Genomic DNA, 26,825 nt, shown 5'->3' with positions numbered 1-26,825 from the left:
GGTGCGGAATCAACGAAACTTTTTGCGATGGCTGCACTTGAAGGGAAGGGAATCAATCATATCGTTAAACGAGGGCATGGTTGGCACATGCACCTCTCGAATGGTGGTTCCGGATTCGATTGCAATGACATGGACATCGCGTGCGCGCCCGTGAAATCGAACGATCGGTACCGCTCAGCACGTGAAATTTCGGTCGCGATTCGACATGGTTTCTGTGTAATGCGCATAGCTCGAGGTGGCCTGAAACGTAGTCGGCGAATTTCCGCGATGGCACTTTGTTTTGTTTGCTTTTTCCCCCCGTGTTCATTTCGTTGGCAATGCGGGTCTTTGGCGGTTAATTTTTGAACATTTGGAGATTTAAGTGGTTGTAAGCGCCCCAAATCGCATATGTCGATTATCGGACACGCGAGGCTACATGCTCAACAAGTTTTGCGCAAGTGCAGCCTTTGAAGAAGGTTGTTTTGGTTATAGTGCGGTACCGCTTATAGTGCGGATATTCGCGACTCCGGCGACTTGCGTTATATGCGGTCTATACTGTATAAGTAAATAAGAACCAAAGAGACAGCACTTCATGGCAGCCCCTTGTTTACTGAAAACAACCATGACTACAGACTATACTCGATCACACAAGCTGGTTGCAGCAGGGTGGAAGCTACGAGGTGTAAAGAAACCACATGCTTGCGCAGCAAAACAGAGTTCTCTTTGTAATTTCGTTATAGCTACGCTTGCTTGGCACGTGCTACGTCACAGCAATAGGTGATAAACTAATCACAATTCGCATGTACGTCATAAGCATTTAATTATTGTATCGGTAAGTGCCGATAATCGTGATGACGAAGCAACGTGGTAGCGCCCATGCTGACACGATCGCCCACTTCGATCCAAACTTGCGCTTGCTACTTCTCCACTGTCCCAACAACAATAAATAAACGGTGGAATCGGCTATCACTTTGTGTCATCTCACGCTGCGTACAAGGTATCAGGTACGTTTCGTCCATATTGTAATTGAGCGCCGCATGGAAACAAATGTAATCGCGCCCCGGGGAGCAATAAACGAGAGAGTAACAAGCAGTCGTCCTTTGAGAGATTAGAAACCAGAAAGCTATCAGCTTTGCGGACACGAGAAGCAATAACCGCCCGAAGGAGGAAACGAAAACCAGCCGCACCGCGCAGGCGCGCTCGGATGTGCAAGTGAAAGCCAGCGCGCCGCTTTGGAAAAAAAGAAAAAAAAAAAGAACATTGGCAAATGAATGAATACGTGAAATGAAATTCCCCGTATTCCCAAGTGTGGCAGCACATGCCAAGCATGAGAAATGATCGAAAAAGGCACACGTTTTAAACATACAGGCAATGTCATACGTGTACGTCGAAAGCCCTTTGGTGCCTGTTAGGTGATGCCGTACACGTACAGCGTAAACCCTCAAAGGGTTAAATTGCTCTCACTGGCATTCACATACTCATGGCATCACATCAACCACATCATTCTACTTATATAAGCAACTTGTTCGCGTTTATTTACATAACTTACAAGAGTAACCAGGATAACGAAAAAAAAAGTGTTTTGCGCATATTCACAACAAAGCTATTGTAATATTTGTACTTTGCTTCATGGTTCAGTTGTAAGCACTTCTGGTAAAACAACCGACTCCTGCCACAACCCTTCGAAGGGTTCGGGGTCCTGCCTGTATAAGAACAACCTGTCATTAATGTATCGAAAACAAAAACTCGCAGGGCCTATGCATTCACCTAAGACGACTCAAAGGCAAAAGTTATCCGGTGTGGCTATCTGGTCACCTCGTCATACTCGATGATAATAACAATGATAATGATAAAACCATCACACTTGAAGATCACGATTTGATGATGATTATCACTGTTCAATGTTGGTTTCATCATCATCACCATTTTTGTTGCCATTTCTGTTGACGACAACAATTACTACACCGACAATCACTTTTCCTGTTTGATGAGGTACGTAAGGCTGTCGCCTTAAAGGAGTACTGACACGATTTTGAAGTGCAGCAAAACGGACGTTTTTGGTTTCCTTGGCATGTAGTGTTAACGCTCTCCCCACACCGCATCCGGGAAACACGTATAAATATTTAAGTTTGATTTTAAAGTTTTCATCTCCCAGCATCTGCAAGGCAGCTTCACCGCATGGAGAGCCCTATGACGTTTCAAGTCAGCTCACTTGGTTTGCGAAATCTGGGTTCTGCATGCAGCCTAAATCACAGAAATCGCTGTCGGAGGCACTGGACGACAGTTCACTCATCATGAACCACGTTCGACTGACTGCAAAGGACAGCAGGTGCATATTTCGTGGGTTGCAGTCTGCCCGTGACGTCACAGGCAGACTTGACACGTCACTATGAAGCCGCCCTCTCGAAACCGAAACCGAAACTGCTGGTTGAAAGAAGCGGTATTAAAAATATATGCAATGCACCCCCAGGCACCACGACAGTCTTTTTAGGGTTCTCGACACCCGTGCTTTCATTTAGAGCAACAACCCGAAAAATTTTAAAATTCATGTCAGTACTCCTTTAAGGGGGGACATGGCACTTGAAAAAAAGTTTTTTATTTCTTGATAGATTTTGATGAAAGTTCCTGAGTTTATGTATATTTGCGTGCTAACTTCAAATCTGCAATTATGTTTCTAGTATGATGTGTAGTTTTTAAAATACAAAATATTTCATGTGCCTTTTGGGGAGCAAGATTTTTTCTAAACTAAGTTAGCTACACAGTAAATCAGCATATCACGGTAATCTGCAATCAGAACTGTGCGCAGTGCAACAAAAATGGATGTTCTAAACACATTAGAACAAAAGTTATGGTATGTTGAACATTCACAAGTGAAATTCTAGCGTGAAATTGACTCACTTGCGAACGTTCAACGTACCATAACTTTTGTTCAAATGGGTTTAGCACATCCATTTTTGTTGCACTGCACACAGTTCTGATTGCAGATTATCGTGATATGCTCATTTACTTCGTAATGCAGTCAGCTTAGAAATAACCTTGCTCCCCAAAAGGCACATGAAATATTTTGTAATTTAAGAACTACACATCATAATAAAAAAAATAATTGCATATTTGAAATCGGCACTCAAATATACATAAAGTCGCCAAGTTTCATCAAAATCGATCAAGAAATAAAGAAAATTTTTAAGAGCAGTGTCCCCCCTTAACAGGAACTGATCAATTGACTGACTAGCAGACTGATTGACAGATTGATTGATAGACTGATTACCACCAGAAGTCACGAGCAACTCGACTGTACTTAGAATGTCTCATAGTCGTCGCTGTGACATCTCATATACGACTAGCACAAAGAGGCACGCAACTGCCCGTGTCCAATTTGGTCACTCACCTGTGGGCAGCTCCTCGTCGTCCGTGGTGGGGAGGTCATCGTGCGAGAGTGCCGCAATGCAGTAGAGGGGCGATGCCGCGGCAGACCCGAAGGTGCTTCCGAGCTTGGTGATACGCGGACGCACGGGCAGGCTGCGCAGCCCCCGGTGCCCCCTGGGGGGCAGATTGTCCTCCTCGTCACTGCTGCTGCTGGTACTGCTCCCCCCGTTGGTGGCTTCCGGAAACTCCTCGTCCAGACAAAGCGGGAACTCCCAGTCTGCGCAAGCCACGTCGACGTTGTGAATGCCACAAAGAAGAGCCGATGCCGACACTTAAAGGAGTACTGGCACGAAAATCTTCAGTTGCCGCTGCTTTGCGTCAAATGAAAGGCCGAGCCTTCAAGAGCCTGGAAAACGTACTGGTAAACGCGAGTGCACCTTGAAAAAAAAAAAGTGCGGCCAGCTCCGCCTGGCGAACACTGTCGAAACAGCAAAGCTGATGCCCCCCATTGTCAGGCTCACCCTCACCCCCATATGTGTGTGCCTCTCATTGGTTCACCCTTTCCACTGAGCTTCGCCCTCGCCCTTCTTGGCGCTGCGCAGCCCTTCCTCTCCTACAGAGTCGCACTCTCGCCACACCAAAACACCCTATCACTAGTATGGCTGGTTGCAGTGTATAAATGCCATTTATTGCAGTGTATACAGTAGAAGCTCGTTATAACGAAGCGGGATATAACGAACTAATGGATATAACGAAGCAATCGTAATTCCCCTTGAAATTCCCATAGACGCCCATGTATTTAAAACCTCGTTTTAACGAAGCTACAATTTCCTCGCAATGGATATAACGAACCTTTTTTTTCCCCCACCGAGCATTTACTGATCATTTTGGTACCCGGCAAGTCAATGTCTTATAGCGCGCGACGCTTTACGTCGCATGCGGTAATTCAAAACTGACGCCCACGCGCTCCCGAAGAACCGCCTGCCAACACGCGCGAGGGTGCGCGTCTGCCTGCCTCCCCTTTCCACCGAAACTCGTGGACTCACCCGCGCACGTCACCCGGCCTCCCCTCTCCCGCGGTACTTGTGGACCCGCCCGCTCTCCTGCTGCGCGCGTGGACCAGTGGACCACGTGGACGACGACGCGGCGACCGCGGCACCGTGGGCCTTGTAGTTGCTTGTCGTTCGCTGCGTGTGCATGAGACAGCGTCCTTTCTCGGTTCCCGCCGCTAGACAGGAGATGGACGGACGGCAACGGCAAACGAAAGCGCAAAACGATTACAATCGAGCAGAAGGCGGCTATGTTGAAAGCCGTTGAGTCCGGCGTCAAGAAGAAAAAAGTGGCCCAAGATTTCGGTGTAGCGTTGAGCAACAAAGAAGCAGTCACCAGTGCTGTTGCACAATCGCCAACTGCTTCCGGCATGCCTTGTTTGGCGTCAAAAGCGGCGGTGACAGCGAAGATATCGGTGCTGCCGCCAATGAGGGTGCCGCGGGTGACCAAGACTTGGCGTCGTGGGACGCTCTCATTGACGCCGGAGTTGTGCCCGACTGCGACACCTTCTGCACGTACGGCAGTGCCGATGCTGACGCGGTGACAACCGAAGAGCTCACAGAGGCTGAAATTGTGCGCGCGGTGACAGGGGTGGTGAATGACGACAGTGACGAATGTGTCGACAACAGCCCGGAGTTTGCGAACCCGATGTTCGGCGCTCACGATGACGGCGAGGACGGACTCGACATAGCGGCAGCGGCCGAAAAAGGCATCATCCGTCTGAGGAAGACACGGCAGAAGTCTATTAAGGACTTTTTTTCTGCTAAGTGAGCCGCCAGCTGGTGTGCCGAGTTTGGCGTGAATAAATTAGCAGTTCTTTGCTCTTCTTTCTTTTTTTTCTTATTTTACTAGTTTTTCTCCGTGCGACGGCCGTTTTTCGTTTGCGTGGCGGGCTGCTGTGAGATTCGGTAGTGAGTAAATCCTCTCTTGCGTGCCAATTGTCGGTAGAAATGGATATTGGCTATAACGAACTAATGGTTATAACGAAGTAATTATGACTCCCCCTTCAACTTCGTTATAACGAGGTTTTACTGTAAATGACAACAGAAGGGGAAGCCTCAACTGAGAACAGCTTTGCTGTTAAAAGTAATTGCAGCATGTTTTTAAAACCTACTTCTCGGTTCCTATTGTACCCTGACATCACAACACGGTATGAGCTGCTCATCACGTGCTCGCACAAGATATTACTGACGTCTTCATGGCTGCTCCACTCTGTGGTACCGTTGGTGACGCACAAGCGGCCATTTTGGAAGTTTTCACACCTGATGACATTGCAACCAGCCATACTGGTGCGTGAAGTCACCAGAATTGATACTGTAGCCTGACTTCATGATGGTGTCAATGTCAGTAGGTACGCCATGCTAACATTGACATTAAATATCAATGTAAATCAGCTTATAAACATGTACTGAGCTTCACATATACAAGAGATTTGTATGGCAGAGTGAATTTAGCTTGGAAAATTGCTCTCAGTACCCCTTTAAATGACATAGACGACCTGCTCACATTTTTTTACCTGTACAATATACAGACGTGCCTGCTATAAGCACATTCATAGTGGAAACCTAGTTTGGACTGAATGCCTGCTAACAAATTAGTTTCTTTGCCATTCCAAATTTTCAGAAATTTTACGCTTACCTCTGAGGCCAGCGTAGTCAAAGGCTGACGGCGGCGCAGACGGCGGTGGTGACGGAGGCGCCTCCTCGTCTGCCGAATAGTGGTGCACCGACGAGATGACGTCGTGGAACGACACCGTCTTGCGCAGCGAAGTTGAGCCCTGCGTGAAAAAGAGACATTCTTCAGCACAGCCACGCACCTCTCTTCAGTTTTCAACACCACAGTGCTCGAATTCTGTGCTGGGAAAGTTTCGAAAGCTGCTGAGCGTCTATCAAGTGCTACACGGCTCATCAAATAGCCAATTCAATCCATCAAGTCCTTTTTTTTATTTTTAATGTAAAGACACAAAGTGAGCGCATGTATAAGCCACACTGCTTTGCAAAACCAAACAAGTACCGACCGTCGGTTAGAAGAGTAAGTGGATACTGACTCACCAATATTTGCCCTAGCTATGTACCCATTATCACGCACACTCTTAGTTGTCTGTACTTGCTCACGCTACCACTTGTACCTATTTGTGCTCACTTGCTGTCACAATCTCAGTTATACAGTCAATCTACTTATAACAATATTCAAGAGCCACGAAAAATTCCATAGTTATAATAAATAATTGTTATAAACGAGTTGCATGAAAGAAAAGCAAAAGATGGGAGGATGGCAGACTGTTGCAAGAAAACCATAATATCGGATGGGATATGGCAATGTATATTGGCAATAAGGACGACAAAGAAGAATAGACGAGCGTGAGTATACAGTCAACATCCATTTCTTCAGACACCATAGGGACTGCAAAAGTAAAATTCAAGAAGGTTGCCACGCAAGCCTATCAGCTTGAGAAATCCCGAAACGCTGGGGCGAGATCACAAGCATCTTGGCGCACGCTTCTCGCTGGCTTGCATAAGAAAACAGTAGGTCCATCAGCCTTGCTTGTTATATGCAAAGCTGGCCGATACTCTTCTTCAAGGCATCCAGGTGCTCCTCGTACTGCAGCAGAAGGTCCCTGCACTGGAGAGACTGTGTCATCTGCAGGGCCTCCTACGAGGACAACGTTGATGCAGCTTGCCCTACCGCATCATCGCTGCCGTAATCACTGCACTTCGTTTCCACATCCGCAGCAGCACATTTTCTTTTGCCGCAACGTCATGCAATGCCTGATGATCCGTGGGTGAATCGGCCGTCTTCCCTTTCGGCAGTGGAGAAACCACATGGCTAGCAACGACTTCGACGCCACCAACAAGGACCAGCAAAAGTGATTTAATCCATTGGCAGAACAGCAGAGAATGAGGGGCCAGTAAGCAAACTGAGAGATGCACTGACACACTGTGAACTTTGGCAACACCCAGACAGTGCTGTCAGAGCTGTTGGGGTGCTCCATTTGCATTTTGAAGGGTGGCGTGTGACGCGGAGTAGCTTATTCGCGTTCAGAGGGGTGGAAGGGCGACATGAGACAAGTGAGGACGACGAAGTAGAGAAGGCTACAAAGCAACTCTGATTGTAGAAATGCGTGATGGCGTTGGGGTGGCAGAACGAGGTGTAGTGGCTAGAATTATTCATTTTTTTCTTTTCAAGTTTCGCCTTCCATTACAGTTCAGCATGGGTGCCCAGCAGCCAGACTTCGTCGTTATAACCGATAATGCAGCTGGGGGTATTGTAGTGAGTGGGCTATTTACCCCATAAAAAATAAACAAAAGTTGACAACGCAGCAGCTTTTTATCGTTATAATGGACATTTTGTTAAAACCAGTAAGGTTACAAATGGGTTCAACTGTAAATGTTCACATCCACTCGCACGTATTCTGCTCACGTCCGCTTATGCTCACCGTAACGAGTTTTCATACAAACTCTAGCCTTGACGCCTGCTCTATCATGCAACTGTACACCTGAAACACGCAATGTGAAAGGTGAACCACGCCCACCTTTCCTGTACTAGGCTTGCACCTGTTGCCGCTGGCAGACTTGAGAGCAGACTTGGTGGGCGTGGCCCTACGGTCCCAAGTGCTGGCGCGCCTCGGGGAGGTGGGGCTGCCTTCCAAGCTGCGCGGTCGCTGAGCAGGAGGCGTTGTCAGAGTGCTTCCCGCTTTCGATACACCATCCGTCACACCGTCTACCATACCGTCCGCCTCCTCCTGCGCCAGGCACTCGAACGAGCCCGACGTGGAGGTGCACGACGTCCCCGTGCTGCTCGTGTCATCCGTGTCCTCGGCATCGTCGTCCAGGCCATCTCGCTTCCTGCAAATGCCGCAAAAGTCAGATGCATCAGCCTTTCAAACTAAAATTTTGTTGCAAATAACGAGAGTGAGCAGTTTAAACCTGTGCGCATTATAGCAAAGTGAAGGCAAAATATAAGAGGCTGCATTACACAAATGTATAAGCAATACACCCCCTCCCCTCCTATATGGCCTTTGCGTGCAATGGAAGGCAGCTGGTGCGTTTAATCTCCACTTGAGCAATGACTGGCGGCTGCCCTCAAACACTGTCACTCGCACGTTGAACATACACCACGCAGGAAAATGTTCATCGCCCTTCGTCTTTATACGGAATCTCACGGAGACACTGACAACGATGCCGAAAATGCGCCTGCAGTGTTCATGTAATTGCTCTCGCGAGAAAATATTACAGAATAATTTTGCGCACCTGTCAAGCTGCTGCTTTCGTTCAGGTGATCCCAGGGGACTGGCATCCCCATCGTCCTCCTCTTCCACGCCCGCAAGCACCTCGCGGCCGTCGAAGACTATGCCCGCAGCTGGCCTGACGGTGATCTCGTGGGTCAGCGTGTTCACCGTCAGGATCTCTTCTTCCTCCCCGCACATGGGCGAGTCTTCGAGTGGAGGCCACGCCGACCGCGGCGACGGCAGCCCGCCTCCTCCGCCACCTTCAACGTTGCCGTCCAGGACCGCAGAGATGTCGTTGAGATCGTACTCCACAAGCCCCTCGTCGTCACTGTCGTCACCTGTGGGCCAAGAAAGCAGGCCTTTCTCACTGCGTACTTTCGTGTTGCTTTTGACTCCATTTCACCATGAATTTACAAACATGAATGTAACTTACTTAAAGGAGCATTACAGTCCACTTCATACATCATGTGCAATGCTATGGAAGACTTCTTGCAGTAGATGTGTTCAAATCAAGAAATAGTTCAGTAAATTCAGCACCCATAACACAGTTTTTTTTTGTTTGTAGGCCAAGTAATAAATGATGATGCTTTGTGCCTTAGAAACAAACAAACCCCATTATTTATACTATTGCATACCCGCCAAGTTTGCAGAAACAGAATCCGGGAGATTTACTCAACGGGGGGGGGGGGGGGGTATAAAATATGTCGACCACGGGAGGGGGTGGGGGTATAAAGAATGCCGACCGCAGGGGGGGGGGGGTACTGCGATAGCAATTATATGGACATTAGGCAGTTTTCGAATAGCGTACGCAAAGCTTTGCGTTGGCTTTCCGCGCAACTGCAGATGCACTTGTACACTAACTGCTTGCGGGCTCCTGTTAACTGACTGAAATAGCGGGCCGCAAACGCTAACTTAGCGTATGCTAATCTAAAACTGCCTACTGTCAGCGGGATTTTGCGGTCACCGCTGATCTGTGCCGAGTCCAAACCAATAACATTGCTTACGCATCGTCTGTTTCACGTGCAAGTAAAAGCGCGCTAGCGCTAGGGACGAAGGCAGTTGAAGCAGAGATGAAACGACCCGGCCGTCACCGTCGCGCGAAGGGCACATGCGATAACATCGCTCCGCGTGCGAGGCCTGTCGTCGCTTGCTTACCAGTTATTTCATCGGGCAAGGGACCATAAGGGGTGCCTTTGAGACAGAAACGGTCGCGAGCGCTGGCAAACACGCTATCTCGACAGACATCGGTAACGGCTACCCTTTAAGTGCTGGGCTCTCCACTTAAAGCAGTAGTGACACAAAATTTTGAAGGCGAGATAACTTGTGGGATAGATTTTTGTGTACACAAACGCATCACCTACGAAATATTAACGGCTGATATAACCTATAACACATTTAGGATCAATTTTTAAATTGCGTGTAGCGCATCTGTACGCGAAACGTCTCACCTCGCGTCACGACATCAAACAGCCACCTGCATCACGAGCTTGCGTTGGCGCCACAATTCTTGCGAGCGCTCTCTCCTAGCGAAAACAGAGCGCATCTTTTTTATGTACGCATCACAGGCAAGACGCGGCTGCAGCACAAAGAGCACTGCGGCACAAAGTGCACAGCTACTTCATGCGCAATGAAAATGAGTCGAACCTTTCTACCATCATTAAAAAAAAAAGAAGAGGATTCCTTTCTACTACGTGACCAGACAACTTTGCTCACGTGGCCAGACAAAGCACTGGACGCGCGGGGCAAAACTGGATTTCCGGGAGATTTTCCCATGACCCGCACAACCGGGAGAAACGTTCAAAATCCGGGAGTCTCCCGGGTAATCCAGGAGACTTGGCAGGTATGCTATTGTCAAAAGATGTTTCTGGATCACTTAGCATCCCATTGTTTTCGTCACATGGCCTCCGCGATTAGCTCCAGCAGCATACAGCCAGAGCTAATCACAGAGGCCAAGCACGAAACGTACGGACTTCTACATTTCGCTGACTGAACTTCTTGCATAGCTTCCACAGCGTGGCACCTGGTGTATTAAACGTAGCATAAAGTGAAATATCCAATCAGTTTAGAGTTGCTTGAGACATACAGATGGGCTAGTTGCTAGTCATGACGACTTACAGCACTGCACATCTGAAACGAAGACGACACAGAACTTGACAATAGACGAACACACGTGCTGAATGTTTGTCTATTCTCACACACTGTGTCATCCTTGTTTCTGATGAGCACTGCCATAAGCTATCAGTTTTGACTGACGAGTCATTTGTTGAGAACTTAATTGTTCGTTTAGCCATCATGGGTTCATTAGTAAGGGAAAACAGGACAAACTTCCATTTCTTCAATTTCGCGCTGAAACTTGGAACAGCTGAGTGCCAGCACGATATCAAAGATTTCAAAGGTCCCTCGTGTATTTCAGCAGTGTTGGCTCAATACAATTTCTCAAAACTTGCTACAATGAGTCCCTGGCTCCCTTAGAACACAAGGTCATTCACTTTTACTTGAAGAATTATATAGGCCCTAGCAGGAGTGGTTAGAATTTATGACGTCGTGGTAAGTCATGGTAACTTGCGGAATACCTTTACTATTCAATAAAAACACCTATTTTCATTATTTTTGGTAAACCACCCCCCTCCATCAAAATTTCGGGGGGGGGGGGGGGGGAGGCAGGCCCTAGGGCCCTTCCCCTGGCTACAGGACTGTGGCACATATACACTAACATGCTAACAATTGCAGCGAGCCTATCTCCCAAGTTCATCTGTGAGCTGTTAAACATGCATGTAAGTAGAAGGCACAGCTGACCTTAACATATGTAACATCTGCACATTTCACGAATGCACATCACGAATGTTTAAGTGGAGCAAATCGCAACACAGAGGAAAAAAGTTTGCAAGTTGGCTTTCCGTACTGTTGTCATCAGAGATATGAGAAAAAAGTAGAGCTGTGCGAATAGCAAAATTTTGGGTGCGAAGCGAATTTGAATAATAAAGACTGAGTGCGAATCGAATCGAATAATTTCGAATAATTTTCGAATATTTCTCAAACATTTTTCAAATAATTCGAAGTGAAATTACAGAAAAAGTTGTAGAGAATCCCTAAGTATGTGCTTGTGAGATAGCAACATGAAAGTGTTTCTTTTCGCTAGGTTGATGAAGCGCTGGTGGGGTCATATTTCATAGTTGTCTTTCTTATCAAGAATGAGGCAATGTAGAGGCCGAATGGTATTTATGTGCATGATTTGGTGCAACCAAAGTGTTGCCGACAATACTTTACATGTGATAGGCAAATATGCCATTTCCTCAGCCTCTCCTTCTCTTTCAACTTCTGTGGAAGTTCAACTGATGTGGCAGACAAGGGTGTGCTCTCTTCAAGTCCGGAGTTCCAAATCTGCCTTGTAGACGTCGATATATAAGAACATCTGAAATTTTGGATGCTAAAAAGCTTTGGCGTCCGATTTTTCGGACTTCCTGCCCAAATTTCAGGTCCAAAACAGCATAATTGAGCCCCCAACTCTGCCACATCTTTCATCTCCATATTAGAACCAGCGTTTTCTTGAGTTAATACATTTGCGACCGTAGCGGAGCTTGAAAGGCAGCTTTGCCGCGATACGGGGTTGTGATGAGGTGAAGCATATTGAAAATCTTGGGACCACTTCCAAACGGACGTTGACTGTCTCTTGGCTAAGTTCGACCGTAACGGACCTTGAAAGGCAGCTTTGCCGCAATACGGGGGTGTGAGGAGGTGAAGCATATTGAAAATCTAGGGACCACTTCCAATCAGACGTTGACTGTCTCTTGCCTAAGTTCGACGGTAACGGAGCTTGAAAGGCAGCTTTGCCGCAATACGGGGGTGTGATGAGGTGAAGCATTTTGAAAATCTAGGGACCGCTTTCAACCGGACTTTGTCTCTTGGCTAAGTTCGACCGTAACGGAGCTTGAAAGGCAGCTTTGCCGCGATACGAGAGTGTAATGAGGTGAATCATATTGAAAATCTGAAGGGGTCACTTGCAACCGGACGTTGACTGCATTTGTCTTTGGCAAGTTCGAATAGTTCGAATAGTAAAATTTCAGTGAGAATCGAATCGAATAGCAAACACTATTCGAAAAATATTCGAAATTTCGAATATTCGCACACCCCTAGAAAAAAGTTTTCACGTTAAGTTGATTCCAGAGATGAAAGTGCTTCCACTGTTCAAAGGTGCACATACAACAGGTATCCACCTAGTTAGGATACCATAAAGGACCATTAAGGCACAATTAAGGGAACATTAAGGAATAGGCTGTATCAGGGACATGGTTGTAACGGACTTTCTGCCCATAATGCACTAAAAGATTTTATGGCATCACAGTTGAGCTGGAGCAGAAATAAAATAAAAGGCGTTTAAAGGCAGTGCTGTAGCCTCGAAGAATCCGGTTCGTCTTCAGATCGTCGGTACTCAAAAGTTAAAATATTTTTATTTGGTGCCAAACTAAGCCATGTCATTCTGTTTCCACCTTTACAAGAAACTCCATTCTTATTCAGATTAGTCAACTTCTGCCCGTCGTGTTAGCGTTCCGAAGTGAACACAGCTATGTGAACTTATTCACTTAAAACCAGAAAGTTAATGTTCACCAAAGCAGGCTGAAAGATGTATCGGTATAACCTCGTTACAATGGATCTGTTTACAACAGACATTCGGATACTACATACCAATTTGTGGAGTTATGCCGACCTCCATATTTGTTCCGTTGATTGAGCTTCGTTAACAATGGATTCTGGCACAACGGACATTCGATATAATTGACTAAAATGTGAGGCCAGCAAGGTGGTCAGGACTCCTTTAGAGTGGACTTTTCTACCACGGACATCACAAATTCAATAACTTCCGACTTCAAACATCGCTTAGCATACTTTCGGGACGGGAACAGCGCGTCGCAGATATCGACATACCGATTTAAGAACGAAGGCCGCCGACCTCTAGTCTGTCAATGATAAGCTGTGCCTAGCTGTAGCGACAAAAAATTGGCGCACAGCGTGCTTGGTCTTGCGTTTTTGGGCGCCGACACGCGAAATTGTTAGCTGCGCCGCTGCTCCATGCAGGTCGCTGCACGGTGAGCTTGGTCAGGGAGTGCGCTGCCGAAGCCTAAATTGCCCATCCGCGGTTCCGAGGAGCCAGTGGGCGATGCAATTCGTTGCTTGCGACGAAAGATATTGCGGCTTCTTCGCATTTGCATGTCCGCTAGTGCGATGTTCTTGCCCGCAAAGTTCGGATTTGTCTCGTACATCGGCACCGTGAGCGAAGTTAGGCCTAGCCACGACATAACTTTGTGCTGTGGCTGCCGACGATGAAAAATTATGGCTGAGTACTTTGCAGTGGGTGGGAAGCAGTGTAGCGGAATGGGCGCCTCCATTATATTTCAATTCCATTGCGGGGAGAGTAGAAAGCTCAGTTGCGATGTGCATGGCCACAGTGCCCGATGTTTCAAAGTACATAATGCTCGATCGCGAGTACAAAGAGTTGTCCTGCGGTTGTCTTCGCCATAAGCTCCGAAGTGCTGATAAGCAGAACCTCTAACAGCGGGTCCAACGAAGTCGCACGTCTGCGATGTTTGCAACGAGTGCGGCGGCACTATCGTAATCTGATGACTGAGCTTCCACTTGCAGCTGCCAAACTTAAGCGTTCTAAATTGTCGTCGACCCGTCAACAGAAAACGAGTGCGAACGCGCCACTTAGCGCAGCCATGACCTCGCGACGCGCAAGCAGCAGATGACGCTCCCGAAGCGAGCATCACGGCAGAAGCAGCAATCGGAGGCCTTGAATTGAACTTCACACATGTTGAACTTCAAACAAGCTTTTCGCACGCTTGTTACTGAATGGAGGAGCTAGCTAAAATGGACAACTTGAACACGGAGAAATGCTCTTTACGACGAGCCCAAAACTGTTACGTGTGTGTCAGGTAGCGCAGTTATCCCTTTTGTATTAAGATGCACCAACTCGCCCACCAACAAGTTCTTCTAAATTACGTAGACAGTAAGCACAGAGAGAATCACGGCATTGACACAAGTCTTGATTAACAATTAGTCTGCACGATAGAAAACCAATATTTGCTTGCGACTTCTTGAAGGCCAAGTTAAGCCACACATCAAGACAACATGGCTTCTATGAAAGTAGCCACCAGACAGCTATGACCATGCAGTAGCCGTTCGAGACATGTCCCAACAAATTCTGACATTCTCTGTGAACCACATTTCCACATTTAACGACTAAAGTGTACCGACGTGGCAGTTGATGTTTTAGCGTGCCTTCACACAGCAGATGCACTCCACTCACCAATATGTGGCAGCCTGCACAAAGAACTGGTGCATCAAGTTTCACGTTTTCAACACAGTCTGTCTTTCTTATATATTGCAGCTTATATGCAGTGAGTACTGGTTGTTAGTCAGTGTTACATTTACTATCTGCACCATGGATCTGGTTTGTAGTACTTTCTAATCCTTGCTTTCTGATTCTGCTTACCAAGAGCTACCAATGCTTATCAGAACGGATTGAATGCATAACTGCATCGTGAAAGACAAATGCTATGCAGAAAAACTCACCATCGTCTAATGACTCCAGCCCATTGCACAAATGCCCATTGACCAGCACCGGCCCATTCTGCATGGACTGGTGGTGCTGTGCCGCTGCCTCGTTAGCAATCCTGCGCATCTCGTCCACCGTCGAGTTCTCGGTGATTGCAAGTGAGTCCTCGTACGAGGAACCCCCCTTCCCCACATCATCGTCCACCGTCAGGTCCGAAAGCGCCGACTCCTCAACATCGTCCCCCAGGTTCCACGACGCGCACTTTGGGATGGGAGACACACCGGGGCTAGGACAGTCCCCAGTCGGTGTCGAAGAACGCACACAATGCGCCAGCGGACTCGCAAAGTTGTCGTCGTCATCCGCCAGAGTTGCGTCGGAGCAGTCGGACGTATTGTCGCCGTCCGGCATGGCGGTCAGAAACATCGTCTCCGACTCGGACGCGGCACGTTCCAAGAGTTCCGGCACCAGGCCGAAGCTCGATTCCTCAGACTCCGGCGCCGTCACGTACGAAGCACTGTCACGGCTGTCGTTGCTGCCGCCTTGCGTCGTGGGCTCGGGGGCCGCGGCAGCCGGCGTCGGCGTCTCAGAGTCGTCTCCGCTCTGGCTGCAAGTGAAGACAGGGGGGCACAGATCAGTGTTGGCTTCCTGCCGGGCATCACCGGAGGAAGCGTCTGGGGTGTTAGTGCTCAGCGTGCCACCGTCGACGGAGTTAGCGGCTGAAGGGGTCGGGAAACAGCCACGTGCCGAAGTGCAACCACCACCAAACCGTCCCGCGACTCCGACGTGGCTACTTACGTCCTCGCGCGCCGCCGTGTTCCGCAGACCACCGTCGCTTTCAGCTTGACGTGGAACCACATCCACAACTTGCACCCCGTCCCCACCACCGGCACTGCCCCAGATACCCACATTCGACGACACCACACTGCCCCCGACGACACTGCCGTTCAGTGCACCGTTTCCGGGAGCGGGCACGGATGGTCCGTCATCGAGTCGCCTCCAGATGTCGGAGTCTGCACCGAGGCTGCGTGGCTCGCTGCCGCTGGCGTCCACGTCATCGATGACAGTGATGCGGAACATTTCCGCCACCTTCTCGGGCCCTTCACGAAGCAGGTCTTCCACCGAAGCGCTCTTCTTGAAGCCAAGAGAATTGAGCTCCCTCGAGTCGACGGACTCGTTGCCGAGGCTGTCCTGTCGCTGCATGGACTCGCTGGGCAGGTCGACGGACGCCGTGGAACCCGACTCTGCCGCCAGGATCGCATCCAAATCGCGGATTGCCTCCGAGATGTGGAATGAGGTCAGCTCTTCCTCCTCATCCACGGTCGGCTCGGTGCGCAGGTCCTCCGCGCTCCCGTGGAGGTTCTGGAGGCTGGCAGCTACAAAGTCGCTCTCAAAGCCGAGCCGAGAGAGCGACAGTGCGGCTGGGTGGTTCGGGGCCAGATTGTAGTCTTTGACACGGTCAGGCCGCAGTGCAGCCCAGCGCGACTCAAAGTCGTGCGCATCGCTGTTCTCACGCTGGAGGTGGCCGAGCAGCTCACGGAGCTCATGCACCGACGGCCGTTCAGCGGGTACTTCGCTCCAGCACCAGGTAGCAACTTGGTACCTGCCACAAGCAAGGATAACCAAAAGTCAGATGTTCCACTGATCCAGATGCACTTGTCGAAGTAGTTCACGTGCCGAACTTGGCTTCAGACCTAGACATATTTGCACCGACTAGTCGTACGCTATTCCCTAACATAAATTTCATTATGTCATTTATGAATTGCCATTTGGTTTAGCAGGTGCTCGATTCCTGCAGAGCATGTTCATAGCATTCATTAAAAGGTTCTGCTTCAGTGCTTAGTGGTTTCAGAATGTGTACATAGTGCAACTTGATGGTCAGGGAGCGACAATGCAGAGCTTTCAGGGCCACAAGGTTACACGGTATCAATGACAGAATAGAAATTTATAATCACTCCATTACTGTCACTTTCAAAGAGCTCTTTATAGCAAGTAAGCATAGCAAGTAAGCGAATAACTAAGCAATTTCCCAGTTCATTCCCTGATGCAGCCAAGTTTCTAGGATGTTGACAAGACATGACGTGGCTTTGCTGTCAGCAGTTTAGCTCAAAAAACAAACTAAGCTTTCATAATAAAATCCGTGCATCATCACCAATTTCGCGAAACCTTGCTCTGTCAGCATCTTTCAATGACAATTTCAATGACAAGTTAGGGGTGCGGGTTATATGCAGGGGCAGGTTATGTGCAAGAAAATACGGTGGATATAATGCTGTAAGAGTGCTCACAGGCGGTCCGTGTGTCGGCCAGCAGGTGTGGTAGGCCTGGCTGGCACCAGGTCCCGCTGCACCACAACCCTCCTCAGGACCTCTTCGTCCGTCAGACCCTCATACGGCAGGGCTCCCAGGGACAGCAATTCCCACAGCAGCACACCGAAGCTCCTGCAAATGGAAGCATAGGAAAAGTCCGTGGTCGATCAGTGGTGTCACAGACTGTTCAGCCGCGATCAGGTGCAGGCCGTACAACTCCCAAACAAGTGCGTGGGTGAAAAAGAGGATCATAAACTAGCCAACTACATCCTTGGAGAAAGTTCTGCAGAACCGCACGGCTTTTCAACGTTGCTGGTGCCGCGTCATTTCCTGTAAACAGAAACGGCAGCCTTTTTCTTCAGCTCTGGCATCAACATAGCCTCGTTTTCGTGAGCTTTCTGTGACGCATCCACTCAAATCTAGTACGAAGAGTCTTGCACCAAGATTGCTCTACACCTAAACCATCTAAGAACGGGCTTTTTGAGTAGTGCAAGATTTCGTTGCTGCTGCCTTCATATACCTGCATCCACCTTCTAATCACTAGAGAAGTTGTCCATGCCACCGCAGGCACAGGAAAAGACCTGAGAATACTCATTCAAGTTTGCATAATCTCAACCCAAATTCCAACAAAAGCTGCTCATGCCACCGCTAGAGCTTGCTCTGAACTGTTGCCCCCAACTCTACAACTGCAGTTTCCAGGTTCAATAAGTCAATCAGAATAAACGTCAGTCTGACATTTTGGATGAATGCCTTATGCAGATGTTTCACATTGCATCTAGTCGTAGAAAGCTGTCTTAAATTAAAACAGTCATGTTTTGTCACATAGTTGAGACAGTAAAGAACCGAGCAGTACCAACAATAAAGATTAAGTTATTTATTGGGTGAACTTGTATCCAATGAAAGGAACACTCATTGCACAAAGATCGACAACCGACAAGCACAGTTGTTGGTTGTCGATCGAATTGACCTTTGGTGAAACACGTCAGATTTTATATTTTTATTTATGTATTAGAATACCGCCAGTCTGGATTTTAGATCTTATGCAGGAGTGGGTTAAAAGTCATTACAAGTCAGTAAAAAAAAAAATGGATACATTATACACACACGAGGCATAGATTTCTACAAAACATCATTTAGTGAAAACATCGAGAGAAATGTTAGAGCTGAGCATCAGGACAAACAATGAATCAAAAAAGAAAAAAAAAAAGAAAAAAAAATCACAGGCGTGATCCAGGACCACTCCTGGTATGTCACTTCCAAAATAAACAACTGCTCGGGTCCTGTGCAATGTTATCAGGAGATCCCAAAACAACTGTGAAGGTTCCCATACATTTTGGCGTGGCCTGCGCCAAGCTAGTGCACATTCAGCTAGTGATACAAGGTCATGTGAAACGTGCACACGTGAAAGGCTAAAACAACAGGCAGGAATCGGCTTCCACTGACCAGACATTGGCCTCCTTAGTGAGTTCCCGGGCCTCCAACGCTAGATCAGTGCAGTGCAGAGATTCGGGGGCAGTCCACCGCAGCGGCACGGCCACTTCACCCACCAGGTGGTAGTCCTCCTGCAAAAGGTCAGCGTTGTAACGCACACAAATGGCTCTGCGCTGGTCACTGATCACCTCGATTAATCGAGAGACTGTGCTGTGTTTAGGGAAGTTTTTGTGTTAACAATGCCAATAAGTTCAAGTATTAGGTTCAACAACAATTTACAACGTTTAGAAAGTGTCACGGGATCCCCATGGCGACGAAAGCAAGGGCATTTTAAAACAACAGAAGGTTGAGCTAGTTGGGAGGGATTCACAATGAAAGAAAGTTAGGTGCACAAACACGGACACAAGAGGAGAGAATGAGAATGTATACACTCGTCTCCAGAAGCTATCAACTGTGTTCTCTTATGTCCGCATTTCCATGCCTTACTAAATAAGGATCCATTTAGTGTGCGTTCCTTTGCCGTTGCGAACTACGCGCTCTTTATTTTCCGTCGCAGTGCAAACCCTTCACTCACCTTGTAAGCCTGCAGGGAAGTGCCGTAGTCACCGACCTTGACAACCTGGTTTCGATCGATGACACAGCTGCGGGCTGCCAGGTCCCTGCACCACACATCACCATCAAGTTAATGTGAAGCCTCAAATCATTTTAATACCAGATGTTCTGGAAATTTGTTAGAATGTGACAGAGGTTGAACTACTGAATGCAGCACTGTATGATCTTTGCGGTATGGGACACTAGTGTAGGCCTTACCATGCATTCCTGGAAGGGAATATGGAGGGGACGATGGCAGAGGGGTGGGAGGGATCTAACGGAACATGGATATAACAAATTATCGGTTATAACGAAGTAAATGAAGAATAGTGTTGTCGTAGATACAGTGTTACAAATAAATGATTATAACGAATTTTCGGATATAACGAAGTTATTTTCGTGGCAGATGCGACTTTGTTATAATGAGGTTTGAGTGCACTATATAGCTATGGCTAGGCAAAGCCAAAATTCTTTCGTCCAATGTATAGAAATATTCCTTGCACGTGCGTGCCACAGAAACTGGGCAAGGCCCACCGCTCACCACCGGTCCACTAAAAAAGTAGAAGGGAACACACGGGCGGCCAACACCAATTACGATTTCTGTACAGGCCTAAACAATAATTGAGAAAGACTTTCACGAACCGTCAGGATTAACCCAGTGATAAACACTGGGGCACGCGTTTCAGCTACGCTGGTTAACCGTCTGTACAAGGGACTTGGGCGGCGATTTCTTTACCGTACAGTAGGGTGCAACTTAATAAAACGTCAGTGGCATTTCCTCCTCAAAGCTGGATTAACCCTTTGAGACGCTATGTACACAATTGTGTACACCACCTGTTTTTACTAGTTGTATCAACTAGTGGCAAAGAAAGTACAAGATACATTGAGCCTTGGATGAATTGAACTTCCTGCGTAATAAGTGCGTCTTCATGTAACTTCGTTCTGAAGTGTGCTGTTGTGTGTGATGTTTCTGGAGGCACTACCATGTTCGACGAGTCGCTCGACGTGCCACTCCCAGCGAGCCACGTCAAAAGTACAATTTTTCTTTGCTCGAAATGGACATAACCGAAAATGAACTTGCGCTACATTTATAGCCAGAGATTTGATTCTGTTTATTCAAAAAACAGAGCATAGAATGACTTCAGAATAAGTAGATACAGTAAAAGCACGTTAATTAAAACTCGAAGGCGACTATAAAATTGTTCGAATAAAGTGGAGTTCGAATTAGCGGGTGGGTGCTAGAATGAACAGACATCGCGCCTCACTGTGCGGAGAGAACCTAGAGACGCCACCTCTGGACTCGTTCCTGCAAATTAGGCGATACTACACATTTGTGGCAGCTAATTTCGTAAATTAAGTTCATGCTCAAACAGCGAACAGAATTTATTGATCAGTCAGTGATAAGCCAGAAACAAGCAGAGACTTCCATTCACGTGAGCAGTGAGCTTAATGCCAAAATATACGAAGCTATTTGTGCTCCAAAACACGTTCATTTACATGACACAATTAACGCAATCGAAATTTAAGGGCTTTCATTCTTAGTTTATTTATAGAACAATATTGAAATTGTCCAAGGGGACACGGCTAAAGGCAAACGTTGCCTCACTGGGCCGCGCCACCCATACAGCAGTAGCAGCAGGCAGACGACATTCACAACCATAAAATCATAGATGGAAATCAATCACTACACTTGTTTTACACAGACAAAAGTAATGAGTAATTTGGGTGATCGTTCTGGGCCGATTGCTGTGAGGAGGGACGAAAGCAAGAGGGCCCCCAGTTCGAATTAACCGTTGTAGATACCGACGCGTTCGAATTATCAGGAGTTCTCCCCCATAGAAATACATAGGGCTGTGCCGGGACTAGGGCGTCAGTTTGAATTAGCAGTAAGTTCGAATTAACCAAGTTTGAATTAAAGAGCTTTTACTGTACTTAATTACAGTTGAGTTAGGGTTAATTAGTATAATATGCATAAATTAATGTATGACAACATTATTTTTCTTGCAATAGAATACCGAGTGCCTCAAAGCAACGTTCTACCGGTTTGACGCATTTACAGTCAGTTCTTCATAGGTGGCACCTGAAAGGGTTAATGTGCGCCTGCACAAATGGGCATCCACTCTAGACCGACTCGGCCACCTGGTTCTTAAGTGGGACTATTTCTTTAGTCACGGAGGCGGTTGGCAATCACCTCCTTTTATGTAGCAGAAGCAATGTGGGAAAGGGGAAAGCATAGATGGGAAAGAGAGAGGGAGGTCAGGAGAGCACAAGTCAGGTGGTCCACGCGTGCTTCACACAGCTACGGTTGTAGCGGCTAAGCCCACAGGCAGCCGGCGCTCCCTGTATTGAACATAATCTGTAGCATGTGCAAAGGCTGCGTGCATCACACGCGTCGTCTTCGCATGCACCTATTGTCGGACATGGCGTTATGCAAGTTTTCGGAGACATGTTGAACTGAGAGGCAATGCGATAGAGACTTTTTTCCAGAGGTTGTCAGTAGGGGCGAGACGTTTCGTTCGAAATAACCGTCGGGCGGCTCTTGAGAGTTTGAACTCAACTCTTTCCCTCCACAGACGCTTTTAAAAGAAAAAAAAAAGCAAGTTTTAAGGAAAACGCCTAGCTCACGCGCGACATTGTTTTCCGCTACTGTATTTCCCTGTTTTTACTTATCTCGGCAACTTTTGTTTCGGTTATTACGTTGTATAAAATAGCAGCTGCCACGGAAGTGTTCTTTCGTGATAACAGTCGGCAGGCACCCTTTAACAAATATGATGGCTCCTGAAAGTAAGTTTTTTTTAGTTGCACAAGCAATGAGGGACACCTCTCTTCCAAGCATTTCATGACGAGCATTTCTTGTCCAGATCTTCAGAAGAAGTCTCATACGAAACCAATGGTTGTGGCTGAAGTTATGAGTTATATTGGATACATATGATATATAGGCATGTGCAAATATTCGAGCACTTCAAATATTCGAACGAATATTACAGTATTGAAATTTGCTTCGACACAAATTTAAATTATTTGAAATTTCGAACTATTCGAAATGAACAAATAAGCGTATATTAGACAGCATGCAACCTCCCTGTAAAGGCGGTTTCACTGCAGTGTAGGAGTGCTATGCCATGAAACACGCGTCCCGAAAATATCCGCACTGCCACGAAGCCCCACTTCAAGGTTAAATGAACATATTACCCTCATATCGATTAATTATTTTTTAAGTTTAAAGGCTTGTTATATGGGCTTATATGCGATAAGAATAGTCCATTTTAAATATAACGTATTTTACCGGTTATCACTAGCATCCTACTAAAATTCAGATCCTGCTACTATCCAAAGTTGCTTCCACTTTCCTACAAACCAAAGAAGCGACATTCACACATGCCTTGTTTCAACCTTTGAATATATTGTGCAGGTTAGTTGGGCCATGACAAATATGCTTATTTTTCTATATAATACTTGATATATATTATTCGAACTATAAGATTCGAAATTATTTGACCAAGTCACTATTCGCTTGGAACCTAAAATTTACTATTCGCACATCTCTAATGATATCGTGACATAAGTGTATATAACGGCATATTAGTTGTAAAGATATTTAATGAAAATTATTTGAATGAGTTCACTGAGGCATCAGACTGTTTTCTTGTGAACAGCTGGGATTGTTTTGGCACCTGGTGGTGGAGCAAATCTCAACCATGCACTTCTTTCGACATGGCCTCCGAGATCCACTTTCGGCAGTGGCCATGACGCACAGAGTTAGCGTAACGAATACAGCAGGCCACAAGAATGCTGACATGTGAGTGCCCCTGCCAAACACCTAGGACAAGCCTAGGGTTGAATCCATTTTTTTCTTATAATTGCATACCTGTCTTGCGTTAAGGAAACTTTCTTACTTAAACTTTTAAAACCCTCACAAGTGTGCACAAATGCCACTCACACGTGCACGAAGCTGTGCCTGTGCATGTGGTCCAGCGCAGAAGCAATGGCACAGGCGGCCTGCAAGGGAATCGGACCCTGCAGGAAGGGCTCTGCCTCGGGGCGCTTGCTCAGAAGGAACGCTTTCAAGTCCTGAGAAGGATGGGAGGGGGAGGGGGGTAGGTTATTCAAGACATTATCACCATCAGCAGCAGCAGCATGTTCTATGTACACTTCAAGACAAAGGTTTGGCCCTGTTATAACTCCAATTTACCCTGTATAGCACAAAGTTTAATTCGATTTTGTTTTTGCGGACTCTTAATTTAATCAATTTCATCATTTTCAGCCAGGCGATGATGCTGTGCTCAACTCAACCGGGAGACAAACTTTGTGTCTAAGCTTCGTAGAGAACAGTCGGTGGTATGTCCTTCCGTAAGCAGATGCCCTGGCAGTGAGTTTCGAAGTCAATCAAAGTGGCTGCCGAGCTTGTTCCACTTGGCCGCCATTTTGTTTGGACAGCAAAATACAGTACAGTAGACTCTCAGTAAACGGAAATCTGTTAAACGGAACTGCTGCTTAAACGGAACAACTGCATCTAACATAATTGGTTTCATACTTGGATTCTGCATTCCTGTTCATCTCTCGGTAAACGGAACTCCTGTTAAACGGAACACATTTCCTTGGTCCCTTCAGGTTCCGTTTAACGAGAGTCTACTGTACTGACGGATTCAAACGTGACATCAAACTTTTTAGCACAATGACTGGTATGCGCAATTTTTTTAAATAACCAAGTTATGTCGCGACAAATCTGGTCTCTAAAGATAACGTTGGCTCCGGTCTACTCGTTCAAGCAAAATTATGCCGATATGACCTGAACTGAAGACAGTGGAGACAAAAGTATGTCTCCAATGTCTTCAGTTCGGGTCATATCGGCGTAATTATATGCGCTACTTAGCCTTAAATTGTTCTGTTTCAATCCGGGAGTTGAACTTCCAGGCTACCTTCGGTGGCTTCATTACGATTGGAATAAGACTTAACGATTGACTGCTGTCTGCTTGCCTGTCCATGTGGCCATCCACGATGAACATTGGAATACAGCTTTAGACGTGGTAACAGTTCTTAAATGTGCGCACTCGCATATAAAACAGCCTAAGATGCCACAGAGTGGCACTTGAACTCAACACGCCCGTGACATACTGTGAGCATCGCACTCACCATGACCGAATCCTCCAAGATGAGCAAGAATGGATCTGACTCGAGGCATCGACCGAGCAGCTGAAGAAGATGCGGGTGCCGCAGAAGCCTGCACATTTCAGGCCGAAAATACAACATAACAATGTAACGTTACATTGGTTGCCCATAATCAATCATTCTAATAAAGTGTTCGTATGCAGCTCACAGCTGAAAAAGCAGAGATTTAATGGCTGACTTTCTATTAGCAAGTGCCAAGTGCCACAAAGATATAAACCTTCTTCACACAACCCAAATTACGGAATACAATCGATGTACACGTATCTGTACAACATGAATACGGAGTTAAAACTTTGTGGAGCCCTTCAAAGCAGTCTGTCGGTCCATCTTCCTCAATACCGAGATAAACCTCGCACTTCTTGCAACAAAGCCTTGTTTTTAGTGTACAACAACCTAATTAGAAAAGCCTGCCTTTGCTTGCCCTAAGTACAGTAGAACCCCGCTGATACGTTTTTGAAGGGACCGTAGGAAACAACCGTAAGAGACGGGAAACGTAAGAGCCGAAAAACAGGAAAAACGGCAAAATATTTAGTGGTACAGAATTTTATTTCAATTCTTACGAGCAGCACGAAAATTGGCGCGCTCAGCCGCGATCTAGTCGACGGATAGAAACGCGGAGCTTAGGACGGCCTTATCCACAGAAATGTAATCAACGTATGTGATTTTTTTAACACCAACAGCTGTAGACATGAAAGAACTAAGCACACGCAATCACGACCGGCGCGGCGAGACCGACCGCGAACCGCACGCACGACCATGCGAGCTCCAACCAGCTCGAACTCCTCCCGTTCTCCGACAAATAACGATGATGATGAGTCTACGCCAACGCGATGGCAGAAGTGAATGCCAATCTCGAAGGCCTTGCTTTCGCAAGCAATTACGTCATACACACCATGTTTGTGCAATACAAATCTCAAAGGCTATGCTTTTGTCAATAGTAAATGCCAATCTCGAAGGCCTTGCTTTCGCGAGCAGTTATGTCATAGACGCCATCTTTGCAGTTCTAATCTCGAAGGCGATGCATTTGTTTGCATCACTCGAAAGGTCCTGTTGCTTGCACCTCTCATGCGGCTAATATTACGGTCAAACGATGCCAAGCTGCGTGAAAATGCACCATGGCCGCTCTCTTTGGTAGTCACTCGGTCGGCTCCGAGCGCACTTCACGACGTATCATACGGGAACGGTCCGACAGTTACGACGTAACAGCGGGGTTCCCAATACATTGTATCCTATGGGAGCTATGCCGGGACCGGCGGAAAACGACGTAACAGCCGGGAAAACGCAGCAGTGAGGAACGTAACAGCGGGGTTCCACTGTATCATAAGCGGAGTAATGGCAACGATGCTTTCTAGTTATTTGCTAAGGCACGTTGCCGGGCTAGTTTGTTGGGATTCATAATTCGTACGGCGTAGCGCACTACGACAGGGACAGAGATGTCTTTCACGTCTGGCCCAGTTAACTTATTATCTTTATGGGCACCTCACCTGAGGTGCTGCACCTCGTGCAGGAAGCAGATGTGCTCGGTGGGCGTCGCGTCCGAGCGGAGGATCTTCACCACCACCGGGGTGGTTGCCACGGGGGCCGTCTGGTCATCGTCGCCGGGCCGACCGTTGTTCAGGTTCTGCGCCTCTCCACGCACGGCCTGTCCGAACCAGCCGACACCCAACTCCTGCAGGTACTGCAGCCGTTCGCGGGGGAAGTTGGCCTGTGGATCGTCTGCGTGGCCAGAAGGACGATGACACTTCAAAATGAGCATGTCCAGATGATGAGGGTGTCAACTTGAGCTTGTTGGTATAGCGTGATAATTGATGGTAGCGCAGGACAAGGACAAAAGAAAGACACATTCGACACCGCAGAGCAGCAACTTTCAAAACTGTTTTATTACTCGACTGATCCCGCCAGTATATATACTCTCACGACGTCATACGTCACGTGCGCAAAGCTCTAACAACCATAAACTATAAACTACGCGCATACATAACCGACACGACAACACAATATCATTCACCACGTTCAAGCGCATTGTTCCTAGTTGCCTTACCACAAACACTTTAGCGCGAACACGTGTAATTGAGTTCTTTATTTCACAACAGCACTGATGGACTACTCACACATGCAAATGTGTCGAATGTGTCTTTCTTTTGTCCTTGTCCCT

General features: G+C 47.1%; 1 protein-coding gene across 1 annotated transcript in view; it reads right to left on the bottom strand.

Moving 5' to 3' along the window:
- Positions 1-26,825, bottom strand: part of LOC119399551 (serine/threonine-protein kinase LMTK1) — a 65,856-nt gene that overhangs the window by 14,644 nt on the left and 24,387 nt on the right. Inside the window, exons 6-16 of the mRNA XM_037666359.2 lie at positions 26,155-26,386; positions 24,635-24,722; positions 23,442-23,572; positions 19,485-19,569; positions 18,923-19,041; positions 17,459-17,611; positions 15,194-16,776; positions 8,646-8,961; positions 7,928-8,240; positions 6,034-6,172; positions 3,368-3,622 (exon numbers count right to left, since the gene is read on the bottom strand). Of these exons, the coding sequence (XP_037522287.1) occupies positions 3,368-3,622; positions 6,034-6,172; positions 7,928-8,240; positions 8,646-8,961; positions 15,194-16,776; positions 17,459-17,611; positions 18,923-19,041; positions 19,485-19,569; positions 23,442-23,572; positions 24,635-24,722; positions 26,155-26,386 (3,414 nt within the window). The remainder of the gene's footprint in view (positions 1-3,367; positions 3,623-6,033; positions 6,173-7,927; positions 8,241-8,645; positions 8,962-15,193; positions 16,777-17,458; positions 17,612-18,922; positions 19,042-19,484; positions 19,570-23,441; positions 23,573-24,634; positions 24,723-26,154; positions 26,387-26,825) is intronic.

This window comes from Rhipicephalus sanguineus, chromosome 7 (assembly GCF_013339695.2).
Source record: "Rhipicephalus sanguineus isolate Rsan-2018 chromosome 7, BIME_Rsan_1.4, whole genome shotgun sequence".
Lineage (NCBI taxonomy): Eukaryota > Metazoa > Arthropoda > Arachnida > Ixodida > Ixodidae > Rhipicephalus > Rhipicephalus sanguineus.
This window is presented reverse-complemented; position numbering and strand designations above follow the sequence as displayed.